At 35.8% G+C, this 19,833-nt stretch overlaps 1 protein-coding gene across 2 annotated transcripts in view; it reads left to right on the top strand.

The window, feature by feature from the left end:
* Positions 1-19,833, top strand: part of LOC129755299 (platelet-derived growth factor subunit B) — a 52,305-nt gene that overhangs the window by 4,317 nt on the left and 28,155 nt on the right. For both annotated transcript variants that reach the window (XM_055751727.1, XM_055751735.1), the window contains exon 2: positions 18,063-18,704. In XM_055751727.1, the coding sequence (XP_055607702.1) occupies positions 18,462-18,704 (243 nt within the window). In that variant the 5' untranslated portion in view covers positions 18,063-18,461. The remainder of the gene's footprint in view (positions 1-18,062; positions 18,705-19,833) is intronic.

Here is a 19,833-nt window from a genome sequence, read left to right as displayed (position 1 = left end):
CGGCGGATACCGACTATGGATTGTAGGAAAAAAAAACCGGCGGATACCGGCGAATGAAACCAAACAGTTCGGCAGATACCGACTGCGAAAAAATCGGCGAATAACGGTTGATGAGTTTCGAAAGTTCGGTGAATACCGGATTTTGGAAGAAACAAAAAAAAAGGATGGTACCTGAATGTTAACTTATGTGGTTTGGTGAATATACAATTTGAATGAAAAAATCCGGGATGCCGGTTGGATCAAGAAAAATCAAATATGCTAGATAGCGGATACTGACTACGAATTTGAAGCTTCCCGGCGGATACCGGATGATTCGTTGAACAGGTCGAGCTCAGTCGACACCGACTTAGACCTAGATTTACTCCGGGAGATGCCGGACGAAGAATTAAGTTCCAATTTGACAATTACCGATTTTGAGTTTGAATTTGTTGTCGTTGTAATTGTTGAAAATGCATAATATTTTGAAAAATGATTAAACGACTTTCAACCTAGAACATTCCGGCAGAAATCGGATTTCAGATGGAGCAGGAACTCACGATGATCTTGTTTATGTTCAACAGATTGTTATTGATGCGAAAAAAATTGGAAAATATGGAGGATTCTTGGTATACAGTTAAGCGGAAAGTTATCAGCCTCGTTCTTCCGAAAAACATCGAATGATGAATGAAAAATATATTTATCATGATTTAAACTATTTGTTTGATAGAGTTTTTTTATTGGAAAGCGATTGCATTTGAAAGATCACTGTCTAATGTAAAAATAAATACAAGAAGATCCAGCATTTTAATTATAGAGCATTGTGTTCGGAGCGAAGTTGAAAACGTTAGTTATCAAATGTTAGTTACAAAATGTTAGAACTGGCGTCACGTTAATGGAGTCTGGCACCACTATTCTCCGATAAAAAAAATCCGTTTGGATTTATATTGATATGATTCTACCAGCAAAACCAGGAACATGGGTGTGAAATTTGAGCCAACCTAAAGATTGTAAAATGTGGCTCTGGAGCCTAAGATTCAGAGAAAAAGAATTTGAAGTCTCAATTTGAGAAAAAAAATATGAACTATAGCAACTGCCGTGCAGATTGGTCTGGTCTGGTAAAAATGTGGTCTTCAATTACCTTTACTCATGTAATGAGAAGAGCAGAAGAGTTGGCAAATAAGAGAAATTAAATGAGAAGTTGTCTAATAGTCTATTTTTGATTATGTTAACCGACTTTTTCGACTACTACAATTTGTCTTGGATCTGATGGAGGATAAGTATGGTTGAAACAATCCCATGGATTTATATAAATGGATTCTGTTATGGTCAAACCATTTGGTCGTAGAAATTTCGGTCAGTTGAGGCTGCATACAGTTATGTAGAGGTATTTATTGATGGATTTTGACTTCGAAGCGATGGATTTGGACTTCGAAGCGATGATAAATATAAAATTGCTGAAACTGAGAAGTTGAAATCGAGAAAAAAATATAAGACAATTTCAAAATAAAATGGTTGAAAGTTGATGAGGAAATTCTCAATGAAAACTCTTTATTGATTCCATGAAATGATAAATTGAAGTCTTCTGGCCTGTCCGAAGAACTCTTGAATGTTAAAGTATTATGTAATGAAACGAAAGCCATAATTGCCTCAAACATTTTGAAAATAACGGGTAATGAGGGCGTTGGATATCGTAAAATAATTCGAAAATTTTGACCTTTCATATAATTAATAAGAAGCTAATGAGCGGTAGCACCATCAAAATATTTGAAAAGAAAAAATGAACTCATATGACTTTAAATGGAGTTTATGTCTGCATGGTGAAATTGGAATCTCAAAATTGAGTCTGTGGTTTGCATCTGATGACTCAGGCCTGGACTTAAAATTACATCAAATCTGAGATTCAAAAGGCTTTAGTTTGGAATAGAAATCTGACATTCCATTGAGAAACTTGAATGTAATTTAAAAGCCAACATCTACTATAAGAGAATGAAATCTAGATTCTGAATTTAATATGAAACTTAATTAAGACATTTAAGCTGACTGGTGAACTTAATCTCAAATGTGAATAGGAAGTAATCATATATCAATTTAAAACTATCAGGGAAGAAAAATTGATAGCCATTTGATTTCAGAAGCTGTTGTATAAAGCTGAAAATGAAAAGTTCATGGAAAAATTTGATTAGCTGTGTTTGTTTACTAAGCAAAATTTCAATTTCGTAGAGCGGATTGAAAAAAAGTCTTGCTGGTCTGAATGAAATCCTACACCTCCTACGCTTCTGAAGTTTCTTACTGAAACTCCTAGCCCTAACAGTGGTGCATTACGACAAAATTTTAAATTGTTTTCCTATGTCAGATTATTAATATTTATTAAAGACCCTTTAACAATTGTCATTCGGATCAAATTCCTATGTCAGATGCATTGATATTTTAATGTAATATCATGAAAATTTTTTAACTCATACGAAATGCATCTATAACGGTTTTCAAAAAACAAACAAAAGATAAAGAGCCTCTTAGAAAATTTTAGAATATATATATATACCTATTTGAAAAATTATTATAAGCACCTGTATTTTTCCTTATATTACAAACAAATTTTCAAAACAAGCATTTCACGTTAATTGATCGAATATTTTCAGAAAAAATCGCCAAATCACATTCTTTAATGTTCCCCCATAAAATCTAGTAATTGAAGTTTCGGGATAATTTTAATTTTCATAAAGCTGTGCAAACGATTTGAAAATGTTTAGTACAATATTCTAAGAAGCTTCAATCATTACTTCAAAAGACTCCAAAATGGTCGTATTACAATCAATACAGTATGTATGGTTAGAATCGGTTTTTTGCTTCACTTCCGGCTGAGGACTATAAGAGATTTTCAAAATTCTTCATTGGAAAAATTGATACAATGTGAACCAAAACTTAACAATCTGGCTTCAAAATTTCCGATGATAATTTCAATGTTGCAATAGATTCAGTGCTTTGAATCAATTCGTTTTGATAGTGATTTAATTCGTTTACTATAGTATAATTTAAATCAGTTGATTTATTAACTTATTTTTCTTTTCAAAGGAAACTAAAAATTCATAAAGACTTCAAGTCACCTTGAATAAAGGATCAAAACTCCCGTAAATCCTGGTTTACACTTCTCGTGAAAATGAACGTGAAAAAATCTTATTTTGTCAATAACTCAAAAAACACGACACAACTAGTGTGTGTAACATGGTGGAATCGATAAGGAATTGTTGAAAGATGAAAAACCAACTGGTCTTGTTGTTTAAAACATCCTAGAACAGTTTTTATTCCGATTCCCCCGGTTTTCGCCGCGGAATTTTGATCATGGTGGGGATATCGGAACAAAAACAGTTGTAGGAGGTTTTAAACAACAAGACCAGTTGGATTTTCATCTTTCAACCATTCCCCATCGATTCCATCATGTTACAAAATATGGTTTTGTCGCGTTGTTGAGTTATTTATTTATTTATAATTATAATTCATTTTCACGAGAAGTTTGAATGGGACTTAACTTAAAATATCACTTTTTTCGCTCTACGAAAATGTTCAATTGTTGGAGCATAAGAGCTTAGAATTACATGCGGGTTTCAAAATGTTTCCAAAAAGATGACAACAATAAAATGGGATCAAGTCTCCCCTGCTCTTCTCGTGAATACTACCCGTCAACTACCTATGCATTGTTCAACAGATTGTTCAAGAGATTGGAGAAACGGGTTGATGATCTCTAAAACTATAGGTAAGGTTTGGCTCACAGCGATGTTTAAAAATGTATACTGTTGTTAACGATCATACGTCATATTGATCGAAAACAAGTTTTCGCGAAACAGGCCTCACCAGGTATCAAGCTCAGTGTCAAACGCAAAAAGTGGCTCCAAGATCAAAAAGATCAGATATTTTACATCGACCAGCAGTAAAAAAAACCCCGACTCGTGCCGAGAGTTTTTTGTTTGGTTAGGAAATATATAGAATTTATTGTTTGTTTTGATCCCTAAATTGTACTTTACCGGAAGTTGATATTTAATGCAATCTTACTTCAGAATTTAGACGTCTCAATTTCGATGGTCGTTCATACCATTGAAAAATATTCAAAATATCGTTATACCCATCATGACTTATAATTACTTTGTTTAAAGTGCTTTTTGTTAAGTTGAAAACGAAATACCGTGTTTTTAGGATTTTTTCAATGGTTAATTGTTTTGGTTTTCCGAATGATCTATAAACCGAAAAAAACCCCTAATTTATATTTTTGTCACACATTGTTCATTACTACAATGGTCCTATTCTATTATTCTCCCGACTAACCAAGGTATCTCATTATTAAACCCGTACGCGATTTTTCGGTAGCTGGGGAGTAGTTATTTAGTTAGCTACATCTGGAAATGGAAGTTCCCCCTCGTTATTGCGTACACCTTTCCACCGTACCTATTTAATGTGACCAATCGGTTCGCTACAGCACAAGCAAGCGACTTACCTGCTAACTGATGCGATATCTGCTCAGTGGCTCAGCTCAGTCAGATGGATGAGTCATCCACGTGAGTTTTGTCAATCCGCGGTAGACGGGTATGTGTGGAATTTCACGGCCTTATCGGTCGCATCGTAAAGTGCGCTGTTGATGAAGTTCGGCGCTGAAGGAGTAGCAGCAGTTGTTTAGTCACCCACATGGATTCTCACGTTTTGATAATTCATTCCATCGGTATAAAATATTTGGCAATGAAATATGATAGATAAATATAGTGTTAATGACCGACATTTTGGATACTGAGATAATAATTAGAATCAGAACTTAGTATCAAAAATCACAATAGGGATTTAGAATCAATATTTGGAATGAAAACTGAAAAATTTGTATTACAATACAAAAATGGAAACGTAATACAGAATTAAAATTCACAATATCTAGATTTGATGTAACATTATGTTCAAAAATTACTAAATAAATCAAAATGTATCAATGTTCTGAACTATATCGAGTACGTTTATCCAGAATCGTAATTAACCGTCAACCGTCGCAGAAGGGTGCATTCTGGGAATCCCATTCAATTCACAAAATCCAGAACAACCACCAGGCGTGATCTGGTTTAGGTTTGCGCAAATCCCAACTATTTAGGTAGATAAGGATCGGGGTGGCGTCGGATCGTTCTCGAATGAAATACCTAGTCTAAAGTAGAGACGAGCTGTTGTTTGATCATCATCCGGTGTTCTAAAGTGGATGACCGACTGCCGACGACGACGGCACGATCAGGCGGCCGCCTGGAAGCAACGTTATTATTGTGATTGTGACTGTTATCTTTGCCCCTCTATGCAACACGGCGCGGCATGGATATTTGAAATGCCTAACAACCGGGTCGAGTGAGAGGCGCAAAGGAAAGTAAAAGATGACAACGCTCTGACAACTTTATATCGGTCGGTGGCCGGCGACCCTCCTGGAGTGGCCGTTTAGATAAAATAGCACTGCTTGTTGATTGTCGTCAACAGCGTAGGTGGTAGAAGTAAAAAACAAATCAAACGCAGAAAGAATGTTCGTAAAAGGTGCCATATTTTTTATACCAGGTTCTCCTGATAAGCAGTGAGAATAATTACGCTCCTGCTCGGCTGTGTGCAGGCGTTTAGGTGTAAGCTGATCATTAACTTTATGGGAGCAAACCTAGCTGCATGACACATATTACCGTAAAACGTGGGATTTTGGGTACACGTTAATCGTTATCACTGCAGGCAGCATTTAAAAATGTAACACATTTTGTTTAGATGTTCTATTTAGGACTTTGATAGTGATTTGTGCTCATACTGTATAAGCTTTCGGTAGATGATTTCAAAAGGAATCCATTGCGAATATCATACTAGCTGCACCCATAGAAGAGGTTGCAAAAATCTAATGCCTATTTAGCAAAACTACTACTGTACCAAAGATGATACGATTGAAAAAGCACTACTGGTAAATACTCAAGCTCCCAAGCAAAATGTGTCATGACCATTATTCAAGCGTAATAAGAATAAAATTCACAAAAAATAAAACAGAAAACAAAGTGCCGTAGGGAAGTGAGAATCGAACTCACAATACCATTCCTATATCGTCTTGCCAATCCGACATCTTTACCAGTGTACTACCTAAGCCGGATAGAGGACGAGGAATAATTGTCATAGGGTTTCTGCCACCGATCAATCACCAAAAAACGCACAGCGGTGGCTCCCTGCCGTTTGGCCTCCTTTCAAGATAGTTCTTTGTCTTGTGAAGGAAACGGGAAAAGGAATTGAATGGAAATTGGAAACGAGAAACTGTGTGTTGCATTTCTACTGCCTGCCTTACATACACACGCACAGCTGCACAGAGCGACAAACAAACATATATAGTCCAACTCACCTTTATATTAAAACTAGCAGACCCGGTGTGCTTTGCTACCCCTTCCATGGAAAAAAGAGGTGCGTTAAAATTATTATAATTTAGATATAGGTACTTCCTTTTAAATTAAAAGCGAACTACTTTTCATCGCATCATAGCTTCTAGATTGTTTTGAGTTTAAACATAACTTTATAATTTGAAGGTTAAAGGGGCCACGCCTAAGAAAAAATAGGAGGAATCAATAATACAATAACACCAAAACACTAAATGCTTTAACACTAAGACATTGCTTTTGTTAATAATATGTCTGTTACATTTATTGAATATGAGGGCCTTTTTGATCAAAATGGAAGCGTCTATCAATATAATAAATTATTCAATTTGGTTAAAACTTTTTTGTAAATTCAATAGATCGTCTATTTAAGTCAAAACGCTTACGTTTATAAATTTTTAAGAATAATCCTCGAGGATTGTTAAAATTTTGTCAATTTTTTTCAGTAATTTTGTATGAGCCCCTCCCCCCCCCCCCTTTTTGGATTTGGAGGAGTTTGAAATTATTATAAAACCCATTCTCGGTCTCCAAAACGGCTACACACAAAATTTCACGTTGATCGGTTCAGTAGTTTACAAAAATTGTTCGAATTATGTCAAATTTTTGATAATTTTGTATAGGAGCCTCCCTTTTTTGGATTCGGAGGGGTTTGAAAATATTATAGAGTACATTCCCGGTCTCGAAAATGGCCGCACATGAAATTTATCGTTGATGGGTTCAGTAATTACCGATATTGTTCGAATTGTGTCACATTATTGTTAATTTTGTAAGGGAGCCGGGAGCCCCTTTTTTTTGGATTTGGAGGGGTTATAGAAACTATTCCCGGTCTCGAAAACGGCTACACACAAAATTTCACATTGATCGGTTCAGTAGTTTACGAAAATTGTTCGAATTGTGTCAAATTTTTGATATTTTTGTATAGGAGCCCCCATTTTTTGGATTCGGAGGAGTTTGAAAGTATTTTGAAAACCATCCCCAGCCTTGGAAACAGCTACACACCAAGTTTCACGTTGATCGGTCCAGTTGTTTCTGTAAATTGTTCGAATGATGTCATATTTTTATTAATTTTGTATGGGAGCCCCCCCTCCTTTAAGTCGGAGTCATTTGAAAGTATTTTAAGATCCATCTCCGCTCCGAAAACCTTTTATATAGTAATTTTCGCAAAGATTGGTTTAGTAGTTTCCGAGTCTAGGGAACAGACGGACAGACAAACATTCATTTTTATATATATAGATAACATTAGTTTACAGCATTTCTGAATTAAGTGACTGCATCATTCTCTATTTAAAATCGAGCGCTGAATGCTCGCTGAACGAAATTCAAAAAAACTCAGGAGAACAGTTTTAGAATTATACGCAAATATGAAATTTTGCAAAAACAATTAAAGTAAAGGACTGCATAGCATCAATTTGAAATCTCTATTTTGCATATTTTTGCGTATAACTACAGTATTGTTGATATTTGTGAATTTCAAATCAAAAACGCATTTTTTATGCACAATTTTATTTCATCAACGGCTTTAGACTTCATTTAAACATAGTAAAAATCTAATTTTCTGTGGACCTTGAATCAATTCAAAACAAAGATTTCAAGTGGTAATTTTTAAAACCGGTAGAAAATTGTAGAAGCTATGGTTACTTTAATGTAATGTTATTAATTTTATTGAAGGAAAAAAAAAGAGATCTTATGCGTTCCAGGCTAAAAATGACCATTGCTTTACCAGCAGATAATACGCGAAATTTTTGTAAGATCTGACTATGGAAGGAGTTTACCTTGAACCTTAAGTTGTGAATGGGATTTTGAGCTATTTTTCTGAAGAAAAGCATAACGGCTTTTTTTTTTTTATTTGTAAGTTTTTACTTTACTGGCCGATTGCTTTTTAAAAATGATTAAATAAAGTCCAAATCAAGATGAATATTTCATAATTTTTCACAAATATCAACAATACTTTAAATTATACGAAAATATGAAGTTCAAATGATTGATAGCAAATTTAATAATCCTTAATATGTATGCAATAAAGAAATTTCAAATTAGTTGTATGCATTCTGAGATATATTTTATAAATTTCATATTTTGAGCGCAGTTCTCAAACCGTTCTACTGGGTTTTTTTAAATTCATTTTCGGATTCAGCGGGCGATTTAACATTAGAAAAATGGCGGTTTTTTAAACATCGTAAACTACATACTTTGATCGATACTTTTTTAAAGGGTTTCAACGTAAAAAAATGAAATTTTTTTTTGGATGAGTAATTAATATGAAGCCATCGTGAAACATGGGCAAGAATGATTTCATACAATTTTATTGATCCCAGAAAAAAAGGGTTAACGGTTGTTACTAACAGCACAGGAGGATGCTGCATGATTCGTCTGGCCAGCGAATATTTATCATCGACCAACCGGATGCTTATAATCAAAGCGCAATCTCTAATCCACCGAGCTGACTGAGTGCGAAGAGACCTGATGTTTATCATCATATCTTTCTTTTGCAGATAAACGGCCTGTTGTTGGTATCATCGTCTCGAAAATAATGTCACGTGAAAAAAGAAGGTGAAGCTGGAGATGTTTGTATATTATTGCGTAATTTTTAAGCGTTGCTTAAAAACCATGTGAAAGTTTTGATTTGTTGTAAATTAACCACGCTATATATATTTTTTTAAAGAAGAACCTTCAAAGTATTTTAAAGTTATTATATTCCAATTAACGTTGAAAGTTAATCAAATGGAATGTTTGTATCCTACCACCTCGAGTATATATTGTTTGAGATAAAAAAGCCGGCTTTCTCGATCAGAGGTTGAAATGTTTTGCCACACTTGAACCTCACAACAAATCAAATTCTCGGTTTTCCGGGGATATCCCGGTCGTGAAATTTGATTGAACCGGTCAAGTGTGCCGCCACTTGACTATATCGGCTTCCTTCATGTTGTCTGCAGTTGTTGATGATAGAAAAAAACGCCATCCAAAACCGAAGCAAGAACAACAATGCGTGCCGGTCGACTATTGAAAATCTACTACAGGACCTACATATGTAGGTATGTAGTAGAACATGCTTTAAAGCGGCTTATTGTGCTTATTTGCTATTTTCCCAGCTGTCGGCAGACTCTTGTCGTACCGTATCTATACTTTTTATTTGATGATTTGGTTTTGTTGAGGACGACGGCAACGACAAGAAGCAATACATGGTGCCACAATTTGTGAAAGTTAGGGTGGATGTAATCAGATGATGTTTCCATAAGCTTTTGGAAACTAGTAAAATAAATGCAAGGAAATCAGAAAAATAAACATTTTTTTCATGGCAAATGACTTAGAAAAACACATAAAATGTCGAAGGGCTTGTGATATAGCTCAGTTGGAAAGTCAGTTGCTTCCTAAGCCGATGTCCGTGAGTTCGAGCCCAAGAGTAAATCGATCGATCACAGTTGTACTGGACAAATTTTTCAATGACTGTCCGCCAACTGCATCGTTGATATAAGTCGCGAATGACAAGAAGATGTTAAAGCGACTATAATCGAAACAAAAAATAAAATAAATTGTCGAAATCTGGTGTTTTTATGAAAATAATTTTGGGATAAGAAGCGGCCTTTTCGGGAATGTTTTCAAAAAACCGTCGGGTTTTTATGGAATGTTTAGGAATTGACTAGTAACATAAATAACAACTCACTACCAACCCTCATGTCAACCATTTAAACGTTTATGAGGCAGACTTTTTTTATTGAGATGGTCAAATATTATTTTCCACTAGGATGGTCCTTAAATCAGTCTTCCGAAAATCACTCGGAAGAAACGCTCATGATAGGTTTCTAGTTGGAAACATTCAAAGCCGATTGCTGCTGCCTGTTGTTCCCTAGAGAATCGGCAGAGCGACAATGCGAAGTCAATGTAAACAAGATTCAAAAGCGAGAGCGGACTCGCATCTAAGTCGATCTTTCAAGCTCACTACCTGGTGTATCAGAAGTGATTGAGACACTGACTGATACAAGATCCAATTCGAAAATCCACTCACTCACTCACTCAAACTCAATCAATGCGGCCTTGCATCGGTTCATACTGCCTGCGTACTTTCTGGCAAAGCGGCAGAAACATATGTTCATACCAGTGATTGAATTTTGCTGAGCATGAATTGATCAACCTTCTCTCGCTCACTGTTTTACTCGGAAGCAAAGGTTGCTTAGAGGCAGCGAAAACGACAAAACCGATGATGCATACGCTCTCAATATGGCCCGCCTTCAAGAAGCAGTATACATTCGAGGCAGCGAATCCAAAAAACCAAACGAATGGCTCTCTCTCATCTCCTGTTACAAGCTTGAGGGAAGCAAATTCAAAAGGCAGAGCGAACCCGAGTCTCTTCGTTTGTGCCTGGATCGAATGCGTGAGGTTTTTCTGCTATTGCTATTATTGCACAGCAACCGCACGCAGGCAGCTAGTTTTTTCGTTTCTTTTTCCTCCCCCCTCTTTGCACTATACGTTGCGGGCCGTGCAACGCAATAAGTTCGGTTGTTTTTGTTGTTGCCTCAACCTTTGCGGCGAGATTGAAGATGTTCCTCTCAACAACAGCTATCGGCTGGAGTTATTCAAATTCAATATCGTAAATGAGTATGTGTGCCTCGTCTTCTTCATGCATCATGTAGCAACCGAATGTTGAGAGAGTTCGTTCGGGGCAGCAAACGGATAGTGTCTCTCGGAGCAGATCCTCCTCATGGGGGGAGGTTTGAATGAATGTATATGTATCGTCTCCTGTATAGCTATGCGAGGCCTCAAAGTGTGTATTTTGAATGCCTCTGATGAGAAAATTGGTGAGGATTTCAATCACTGGTTCATACGTACTGCCTGCGTGTTTGAATGACTATTTTAATCCTCCCCAACAACAGCAACAACAAAGCAAGATGTATCAGGCAGACAGCATTCGATCATCGATCAGTAAACGAGTGAGTGAGTGAGTGATTGAGCAAGAAAAGTTATTGACTGAAAAAAGAAACTGAAAATCAGGTAGCTCCTCACTCAGTTGAGAATTCCAACTGGAGAAGAAACGTCTCTCTTTCAAATTTTATTTCTTTGATTCTCGGAGCAGCGCTGTCGAACACAATCTTTGCCCCACTGGGAGATAAACCAACCGACAATTTAGGTTTTGCTTTCGCTGTTGAAAACGTATCAGTGTCTCTCATGAGAATTGAGTGATATTCGGAACACTGCCTTAAATACATAACACCAGATCTAGACGCTTAACACTAGAAAGACCGCACCAGTCAAAATGACTGGTTTGGCACTTTGTTTGTTGAATATCTTTTAAACACTCCGCTTCAAAAATTCGCAAAAGTCATGAAAATTTGTAGAAAAAGTTCTCGGATTGACCGCTGTATGGCGCTTCAAGAACTTGCCTCCCAATTTTTTTGGTCCGCTTAGTTGCTCAACTAAAATCAAACTATCTGTCAAAATTTGGCGAAATTTCATCAAGATTTGTAAAAGTTGTGTTAGTTTTAATATATATCCATTCGAGAAATCGAGTAGGTTTAGGTGATAAATATGTTTTATACTAAACTAGTATGAGTAAAATAGTTATGAATTGTGTACTTATTCAATCAAATTTGAAGACATAAGCTTCGAAACTGAATAATTTAAATGATATTTTAACATGGGTGCACGGAATATTTTTAATATGTTGGTTATCCACCATGGGTGCACGGATTCACCGCAGTTTCTGCCCAAGTATGTATTCACATGCATTCTTAGATTATTAGGTTCAACAAATTTCCAATGCAAGTTTACTTACAGGTATTCCGGCACTCGTGTATATACGTGGCCAGCTGGCAACTGATTGAACATTCTTATTGAACATTCTTATTATAAGAGGAAACACATCTTACATGTAGGCAACTTATGGGGGTTGAACCCAAGTGTTTTCTTGCCAATACCGGGAATCGAACCCAGTACGCCTGGCATACCTAGACCAGACTCGCGCCAGCCTATCTGATAGACCACATCGGCGCTAAGATATTTCAACATGGGTGCACGGATTGGTGTAAATTCGCCGTTGAAAATTATATAGAAATAAATAGGTTTCAACTTGCTTCAAACACAAAATATTTTTGAGTTAGATATGATAGGTATTTGAAATGCAATATTGATCAATTGAAAAACTTTTAAGGAAAAACAAATCAACGTGTACATTTGACAATGTTGATTCATTATTTTTATTTTCACTGTTTCCGTCGCACGACATAACTTGATTCATTTAATTCCTAAAATTCACTAACCGTTTTCCAATTTCTGAGATCTTATCAGATAAATATATGATTGCAAAAACCTGATTTTTAATTATAAATAAATAAATTCATTATTTCAAGATATAATAGAAATATTTTTTTTCCAGGAATGAAAAAACGGAACTTAAAATAAAAATCGTTATTTAATCATTATGTCTCAACATAAAAATATAGTTTCGACTTTGGTTTAGTTAAGATTTGTAAAAACGCTTTTTAAAAATTTGCAAAAAGTCCAATATTTGATTAAAACACAGTGAATCCGTGCACCCATAGTGAAAAACCATGTATATAACACAAGTTTTCATTTCATTCTATAAATGTCTTTATTCTTTACCTTTAGCATGAAAAAAATGGTTTTGGATGAATGGCGGTGAATCCATGCACCCATGGTGAATTGCTCTACTTATAGAACAAGTATGCTTCAAAACCTACAATAATTTATAGGTATAATTTATAGGCAACTTGTTGAAAAATTTCAGAGCGATGGATGCTAGAAAATATCTACTAAAACAAAATTTAAGTGAAACCGTGCACCCATGGTCAATTCCCATAGCCATCTAACATGATTTTATTATTTAATTGATAATGTGTTTTCATTTCTTGATTATTATTTGAAATATTCATTTTATGACATACACGCATTCGTCAACTATGCCAAAATGAGGTGCTTCCGTGCACCCATGGTGAAAAAAAATTTCCATTTAATGACAAAAATGTTATCGAATAAATAACAAAATAATTTCAAAAGAAAAAAGTTGAAAATATTATGATATAAAAAATTTCCCCTTTACCAGTCATTTTGACTGGTGACGGTCCGAATAGGTATATTCAATTTGTCGGTCCTTCTAGTGTTAATGTTTGACGTCTAAATAAAAATCGAACATGTTGAGCGCTACATAACACCCTTAAAGCACATCTGATTGAACTGAATTTTTTCAGCAGAAAGTTTAGTTTTTAAGGTCAAATCACCTATATTAACCTTCCAAAGTCGTTCGGGTCAATATGACCCGAAGCACGCATTCAAATCATCATAACTCTTCGAGAAAAAATCGCAAAAATTTGATTTTAAAAACCTCCTTGGGGAATCACGAAATACACAATCTGTAGTACAAGGCAACTTCCTGTGGCCACCGGAAGTGCTCCCTCAAAAAAATCCGTAATTAGGCTGTTCGGGTCTATATGACCCGAGAGTTTGCGTAAGTTCCCTTGGCCGCAAATATTGACCGATTTCGATGAATTTTAATTCATTGTATAGATAATTTATTCTAGTTTCTCAATATTGAAAAAATAAGTCGAAATATTTTAAGAGATCACCAGTAGCTGATTCCGAATGAAAAAAGTCCCGCAAAAGAACTCTTTTTAGAATGCTTATAACTTGTGACAGATTCCAAATATTGCGCTGATTTTATAATATTTGGAATTTTCAAGAATAAATCTATCCATGGATGTATAAATTTTTGGTGGTCCAAAGGAAGTTTTGGCCGCTATCCCGGAACTTCCGGTAGAAAAAAATCTCACTTCAAAAAAGTCACCCAATTTTGGCTTTGCATTGCTGTATCTCGTTTACCAATGAACCGATTCTCTAAGTTCAAATTTTAGTTTTTTTTCGTTAACTTCATTATTATTTTTGTAGAACATAGTTGGTTCCACAAAAATCTCAGTTGTTCAGTATATTGTAATGAAACTCACATCTTTTTTTCATTTTTCAAACTCCCCCTCATGTCGGTGGGTTTACGGGATTTTGATTGCGTGATTTCTCTAAAATTTGAACTCAAATTGGTCACTTTTTGTATACCTAAAGATTCATTAGAATCTCCTCTTCCGATGGACATACATTTTATGTAGTGTTTTGAAAATTTGTAGCAAAGTTTTTCGAATTTACTGAAAGCTGCCAGATTTCAACCAGTTTGGCCCACATTTTCAGCAGGTTGGTGTACAAATCTCGCACCCCTCACGTAGCCGCGGGAGAAACAAATCCTTTAGCTCTCTTTTTGTCGCTCACCAAATCTACCACCCAACCCAGCAGCAGAAGGAACTGCCGTCTCGCCGTGTGTATTTTTTCTTTGGGTTTTGATGGCTAGGGCAAATTTGCCCAACTCGCAAGTCGCGTGTTTTGTTGATTGATTGTGCTCATGCTGATACCTCTTGGCGTAGTAAATGTTTTGATTTTAAAATAGAGAAAGATTATATCTCCAAATTGAAATAAACTTCTTTAATCTTTTTAGATATTTTATCATTAGAATTCTTCAGTGACCTACATTTGTTTTGAATGTTATCATGGTTCTTTTCTTTTATTTCAAGCAGTGTCTACTGCAAGAGAAACAAAATCTATGATTTAAGTAACAAATATTCTGAAACTTTATTCAGAAACTTTAATCAGAAGTCGGAATCTGGAATCTGAATCTAAAATCTGAATCTGAAATTGAATCTGAATCTGAAATCTGAAATCAGGATCTGAGGCTGAATCTGAAATCTGAATCAGAATTCTGAATCTGAAATCTTGGGAAATAATTTTATCGGCTACATCGGTGAAATTTTATATTCTTTGAGAAAGAATATTTAAGAATTGAAAGATTATAGGTGGATAGAAGATTAGAATAAGGTGAAAGATGTTGAAATTGAGCGGTAAGGCAATTATAATTTGAAAAACTTTTTATTACATTTCATCGTTTTGTTCCTCACGGGCCTACTATCTTGCAGTGGTTGATACAGATAGAATTCTTTTTCAAAGAATATAAAATTTCACCGATATAGCCGATAAAATAATTTCCCAAAATAAATTTACGGTGATTAACTCTTCATTTCAAGAATTTGAGATCTGAATATAAATTCTGAAATCTGAATCTGAAATCTGAATCTGAAATCAGAATCTGAAATCTGAATCTGAAATCTGAATCTGAATCTGAAATCTGAATCTGAAATCTGAATCTGAAATCTGAATCTGAAATCTGAATCTGAATCTGAAATCTGAATCTGAAATCTGAATCTGAAATCTGAATCTGAAATCTGAATCTGAAATCTGAATCTGAAATCTGAATCTGAAATCTGAATCTGAAATCTGAATCTGAAATCTGAATCTGAAATCTGAATCTGAAATCTGAATCTGAAATCTGAATCTGAAATCTGAATCTGAAATCTGAATCTGAAATCTGAATCTGAAATCTGAATCTGAAATCTGAATCTGAAATCTGAATCTGAAATCTGAATCTGAAATCTGAATCTGAAATCTGAATCTGAAATCTGAATCTGAAATCTGAATCTGAAATCTGAATCTGAAATCTGAATCTGAAATCTGAATCTGAATCTGAAATCTGAATCTGAAATCTGAATCTGAAATCTGAATCTGAAATCTGAATCTGAAATCTGAATCTGAAATCTGAATCTGAAATCTGAATCTGAAATCTGAATCTGAAATCTGAATCTGAATCTGAAATCTGAATCTGAAATCTGAATCTGAAATCTGAATCTGAAATCTGAATCTGAAATCTGCATCTGAAATCTGAATCTGAAATCTGAATCTGAAATCTGGATCTGAAATCTGAAATCTGAAATCTGAAATCTAAAATCTGAAATCTGAAATCTGAAATCTGCAATCTGCAATCTGAATCTGAATCATGGACGTGAACTTTTGAAATGTTGCCCATCCATTAAAATATTTTTAATATAAAATATCAAAAAAGATTCAAGCAATTCCTACAACAATAAAACATTCATTTCGTTATCAGCATCAGCACATTTAATCAACAAACCACGCGGCAATACGGCAGTTCCTTCTGCTGCTGGGTTGGGTGGTAGATTTGGTGAGCGACAAAAAGAGAGCTAAAGGATTTGTTTCTCCCGCGGCTACGTGAGGGGTGCGAGATTTGTACACCAACCTGCTGAAAATGTGGGCCAAACTGGTTGAAATCTGGCAGCTTTCAGTAAATTCGAAAAACTTTGCTACAAATTTTCAAAACACTACATAAAATGTATGTCCATCGGAAGAGGAGATTCTAATGAATCTTTAGGTATACAAAAAGTGACCAATTTGAGTTCAAATTTTAGAGAAATCACGCAATCAAAATCCCGTAAACCCACCGACATGAGGGGGAGTTTGAAAAATGAAAAAAAGATGTGAGTTTCATTACAATATACTGAACAACTGAGATTTTTGTGGAACCAACTATGTTCTACAAAAATAATAATGAAGTTAACGAAAAAAAACTAAAATTTGAACTTAGAGAATCGGTTCATTGGTAAACGAGATACAGCAATGCAAAGCCAAAATTGGGTACCTTTTTTGAAGTGAGATTTTTTTCTACCGGAAGTTCCGGGATAGCGGCCAAAACTTCCTTTGGAACACCAAAAATTTATACATCCATGGATAGATTTATTCTTGAAAATTCCAAATACTATAAAATCAGCGCAATATTTGGAATCTGTCACAAGTTATAAGCATTCTAAAAAGAGCTCTTTTGCGGGACTTTTTCCATTCGGAATCAGCTACTGGTGATCTCTTAAAATATTTCGACTTATTTTTTCAATATTGAGAAACTAGAATAAATTATCTATACAATGAATTAAAATTCATCGAAATCGGTCAATATTTGCGGCCAGGAGAACGTACGTAAACTACTGGTCAAATTTATCTAAAATAGATTTGTACGGAAATTTTGCGAACGGCTTTGGAAGGTTAAACGGGATTGTGGCAATGTAAGAACTAAATTACACAATTAACACACGCATTACACCGACGTAATCTGTGCCTCGTCTCCCTTACCAAAAGGAAATTGTTATAAATTTGACCATCCTTTCGACAAATACTACGACATAGTAGGATGCTGCAAGTGTTTTTAATTTCTTTGTGTGATCAGTCGGATATCGTCCTGTAGATGGGCAACATCGAGCCCGAAACCGGTCGTCAAAAAAGGTAATTTTGAATCCTTTTCCGTTTTGTAAGAACGTTAAGTGTCGTGTCCTGTAATACGTCGTGTGTTAATTGTCAAATCACCTAATTACGGCTTAAGTAACAACCACCGGCATACCGGGATCAGAACTTGAGAACGTCTGGCGTCACTAGACTCCGCCATCCTAACCGCGCGAACAGTTCAACGCTAACTTCTTTCGAGAACTAATAAGATAATCGGGATTCTTTGTACTTAGTCACAGGACCAACAGCAATTCAATTCAACATTAATGCCTCACTACAATTAACGAAAAAAAATCTAAAAAGATCCCCCCTATGCGTTCGAGTGGTTTGTCCTGATTGTGGGTATGACTTTCCCGGGGAAAAACAACAATCGTTCGCTCAATGCTGCTCCACCCCTTCGTTCGAGGGCGTACGAGAAACTTGACAGGGGGTGAAAAATCGATCACTAACGTATGTGTAGAAGGGGAGAAAATTAAAACGGTTTTTATTTGCTTTTCTCGTTATTTTTAGTGTTTTCCGATCGAGAGTCAAGTGTACAGCGCCGCGATACGTGTACGGCACGGCACGGCAGCCCAGTAGTAGGTATCAACATCAGAGCGAATCATCAACGCGCCGCCACTAATTGAGGAAGATAATTCGTAAAAAAAATCACCGGTCCCGCGCCAGAAGAGCTGAGAGTCGGATATCGAGCAATCAGAACGGAATTGAGTGCAGCAGTACAAGTGCAATTTGCTTGTAGTTTTTTTGAAAATCCCTCGACGAGAAGAAAGAGGATAAGTGCAGTGCGTTTACACGAGAGGGTACGGGGGGCTGATTGGCTCTAGGAAAAATTAGTGTAACCAGAGGTGGGAAACCTCCGAGAAGAATTACCGTTTAGATTAGAAGAAAACACACAAAAATAGTGCTAAAATGCATTCAAGTGCTGTTGGAACGGTTTTGGCGCCACTGGTGCTAGTGATAGTTGGTGTTGTTAGCATTCCCCGAGTCGAAGGATCGGCTCTCGAGGAAGTCGGTTTTCAACCCCGCCGATACTGGGGCAACGGTGATTCCAAGCGATTGGTTCAGCTGGACGAAAAGGAGCGATACAATGTGATCGGCAAGGATGTGAAGCGAGAAGCCGACGATATGAGCGCCGGATGCTGCGACGATGATGTAAGTAGTAATCAATCAACAAATTGTGTTTTACTTTGCTGGTATCAGGCTACAGTGAAAAGCTATTTGCATGCTGTTTAGATAAGATTTACAGTTCTATAGAAATCAAACGCATACTTGCTGCTATTTAAAATTTTAACTTCCATAACTTTTCATTTTCATGATATTTTTTAACTTTACCTTTTGTTAAAATGCTAAAGACTGATTTTCATAACCATGTAACAATTTTTCGAAAAACTATAATTTTGATAAAAAATTACGAAAGGTACTATTGTTTAGGTTAAGAGCTAAAAATGTGATTTCTAGAACACTTCAATAGGCAAAATAATATTTTCCATTCAACAGTTCGTCTCTCAATCGATTTCTGGTAATATGTATATGAAAAAGAAAATATACTTAGAATGAATTATTCGTTTGTGTTTAAAAGTCAGAAACACGTGGCAGAATACTTTATAAAGAAAATGATTGATTGATATGGAAAGAGGAAGTAGGCGTCGATTGAAAAGCGGACACGATTTTTTTTCTATCCTACCAAATATAATTTTCTAAAGTGAAAAAAAGAAAAACAGTTAGTTACCTAAATTTGGGAATTGTGGACATTTCTTGACACTAATGGCAATGTTCCGAAAATCAATCAAAATAAACACTCAGGATGCGTTTCCTGTTGGATACATTCTGATTGTATAATGGGATAGCGCCTCTCGCAACTGCTTCGCCTGGCTGGTATGCAATCTCGATCAGCGCTCCTATCAGCTATGCAAACCGAGTCGCATCATTCAAAATCATCGGTTTAGCAAACATCGCATATCGGAGATGAGTAAGATACAAACTGATCCATTCTGCATGTCACTCACTCAGTATCCGCCTGGCTGATTAGAAATTGAAAAGACGGCGGAAGTGACCATCTTTCCATCACAAACACAACTACAGTTTGATTTTATTCTTACTGTAGTAAAAAAAGCTGTAAAATCAAATAAATTTATTAATTTGCTATGTTTAAAATCAAACAACATTTGCTAATGATCGGTTACATGTATCACTCGCTCACTGCCTGAACCATTCATTCCTGATCCTAGCCCAACATGATTCGCCGTATGCATCGCTCAATGGTGAGATTCCAATTTGATGA

The sequence above is a fragment of the Uranotaenia lowii genome, chromosome 1, assembly GCF_029784155.1.
Source record: "Uranotaenia lowii strain MFRU-FL chromosome 1, ASM2978415v1, whole genome shotgun sequence".
Lineage (NCBI taxonomy): Eukaryota > Metazoa > Arthropoda > Insecta > Diptera > Culicidae > Uranotaenia > Uranotaenia lowii.
The sequence above is the reverse complement of the archived record's forward strand: the minus strand, read 5'-3'. Positions and strand labels throughout refer to the sequence as shown.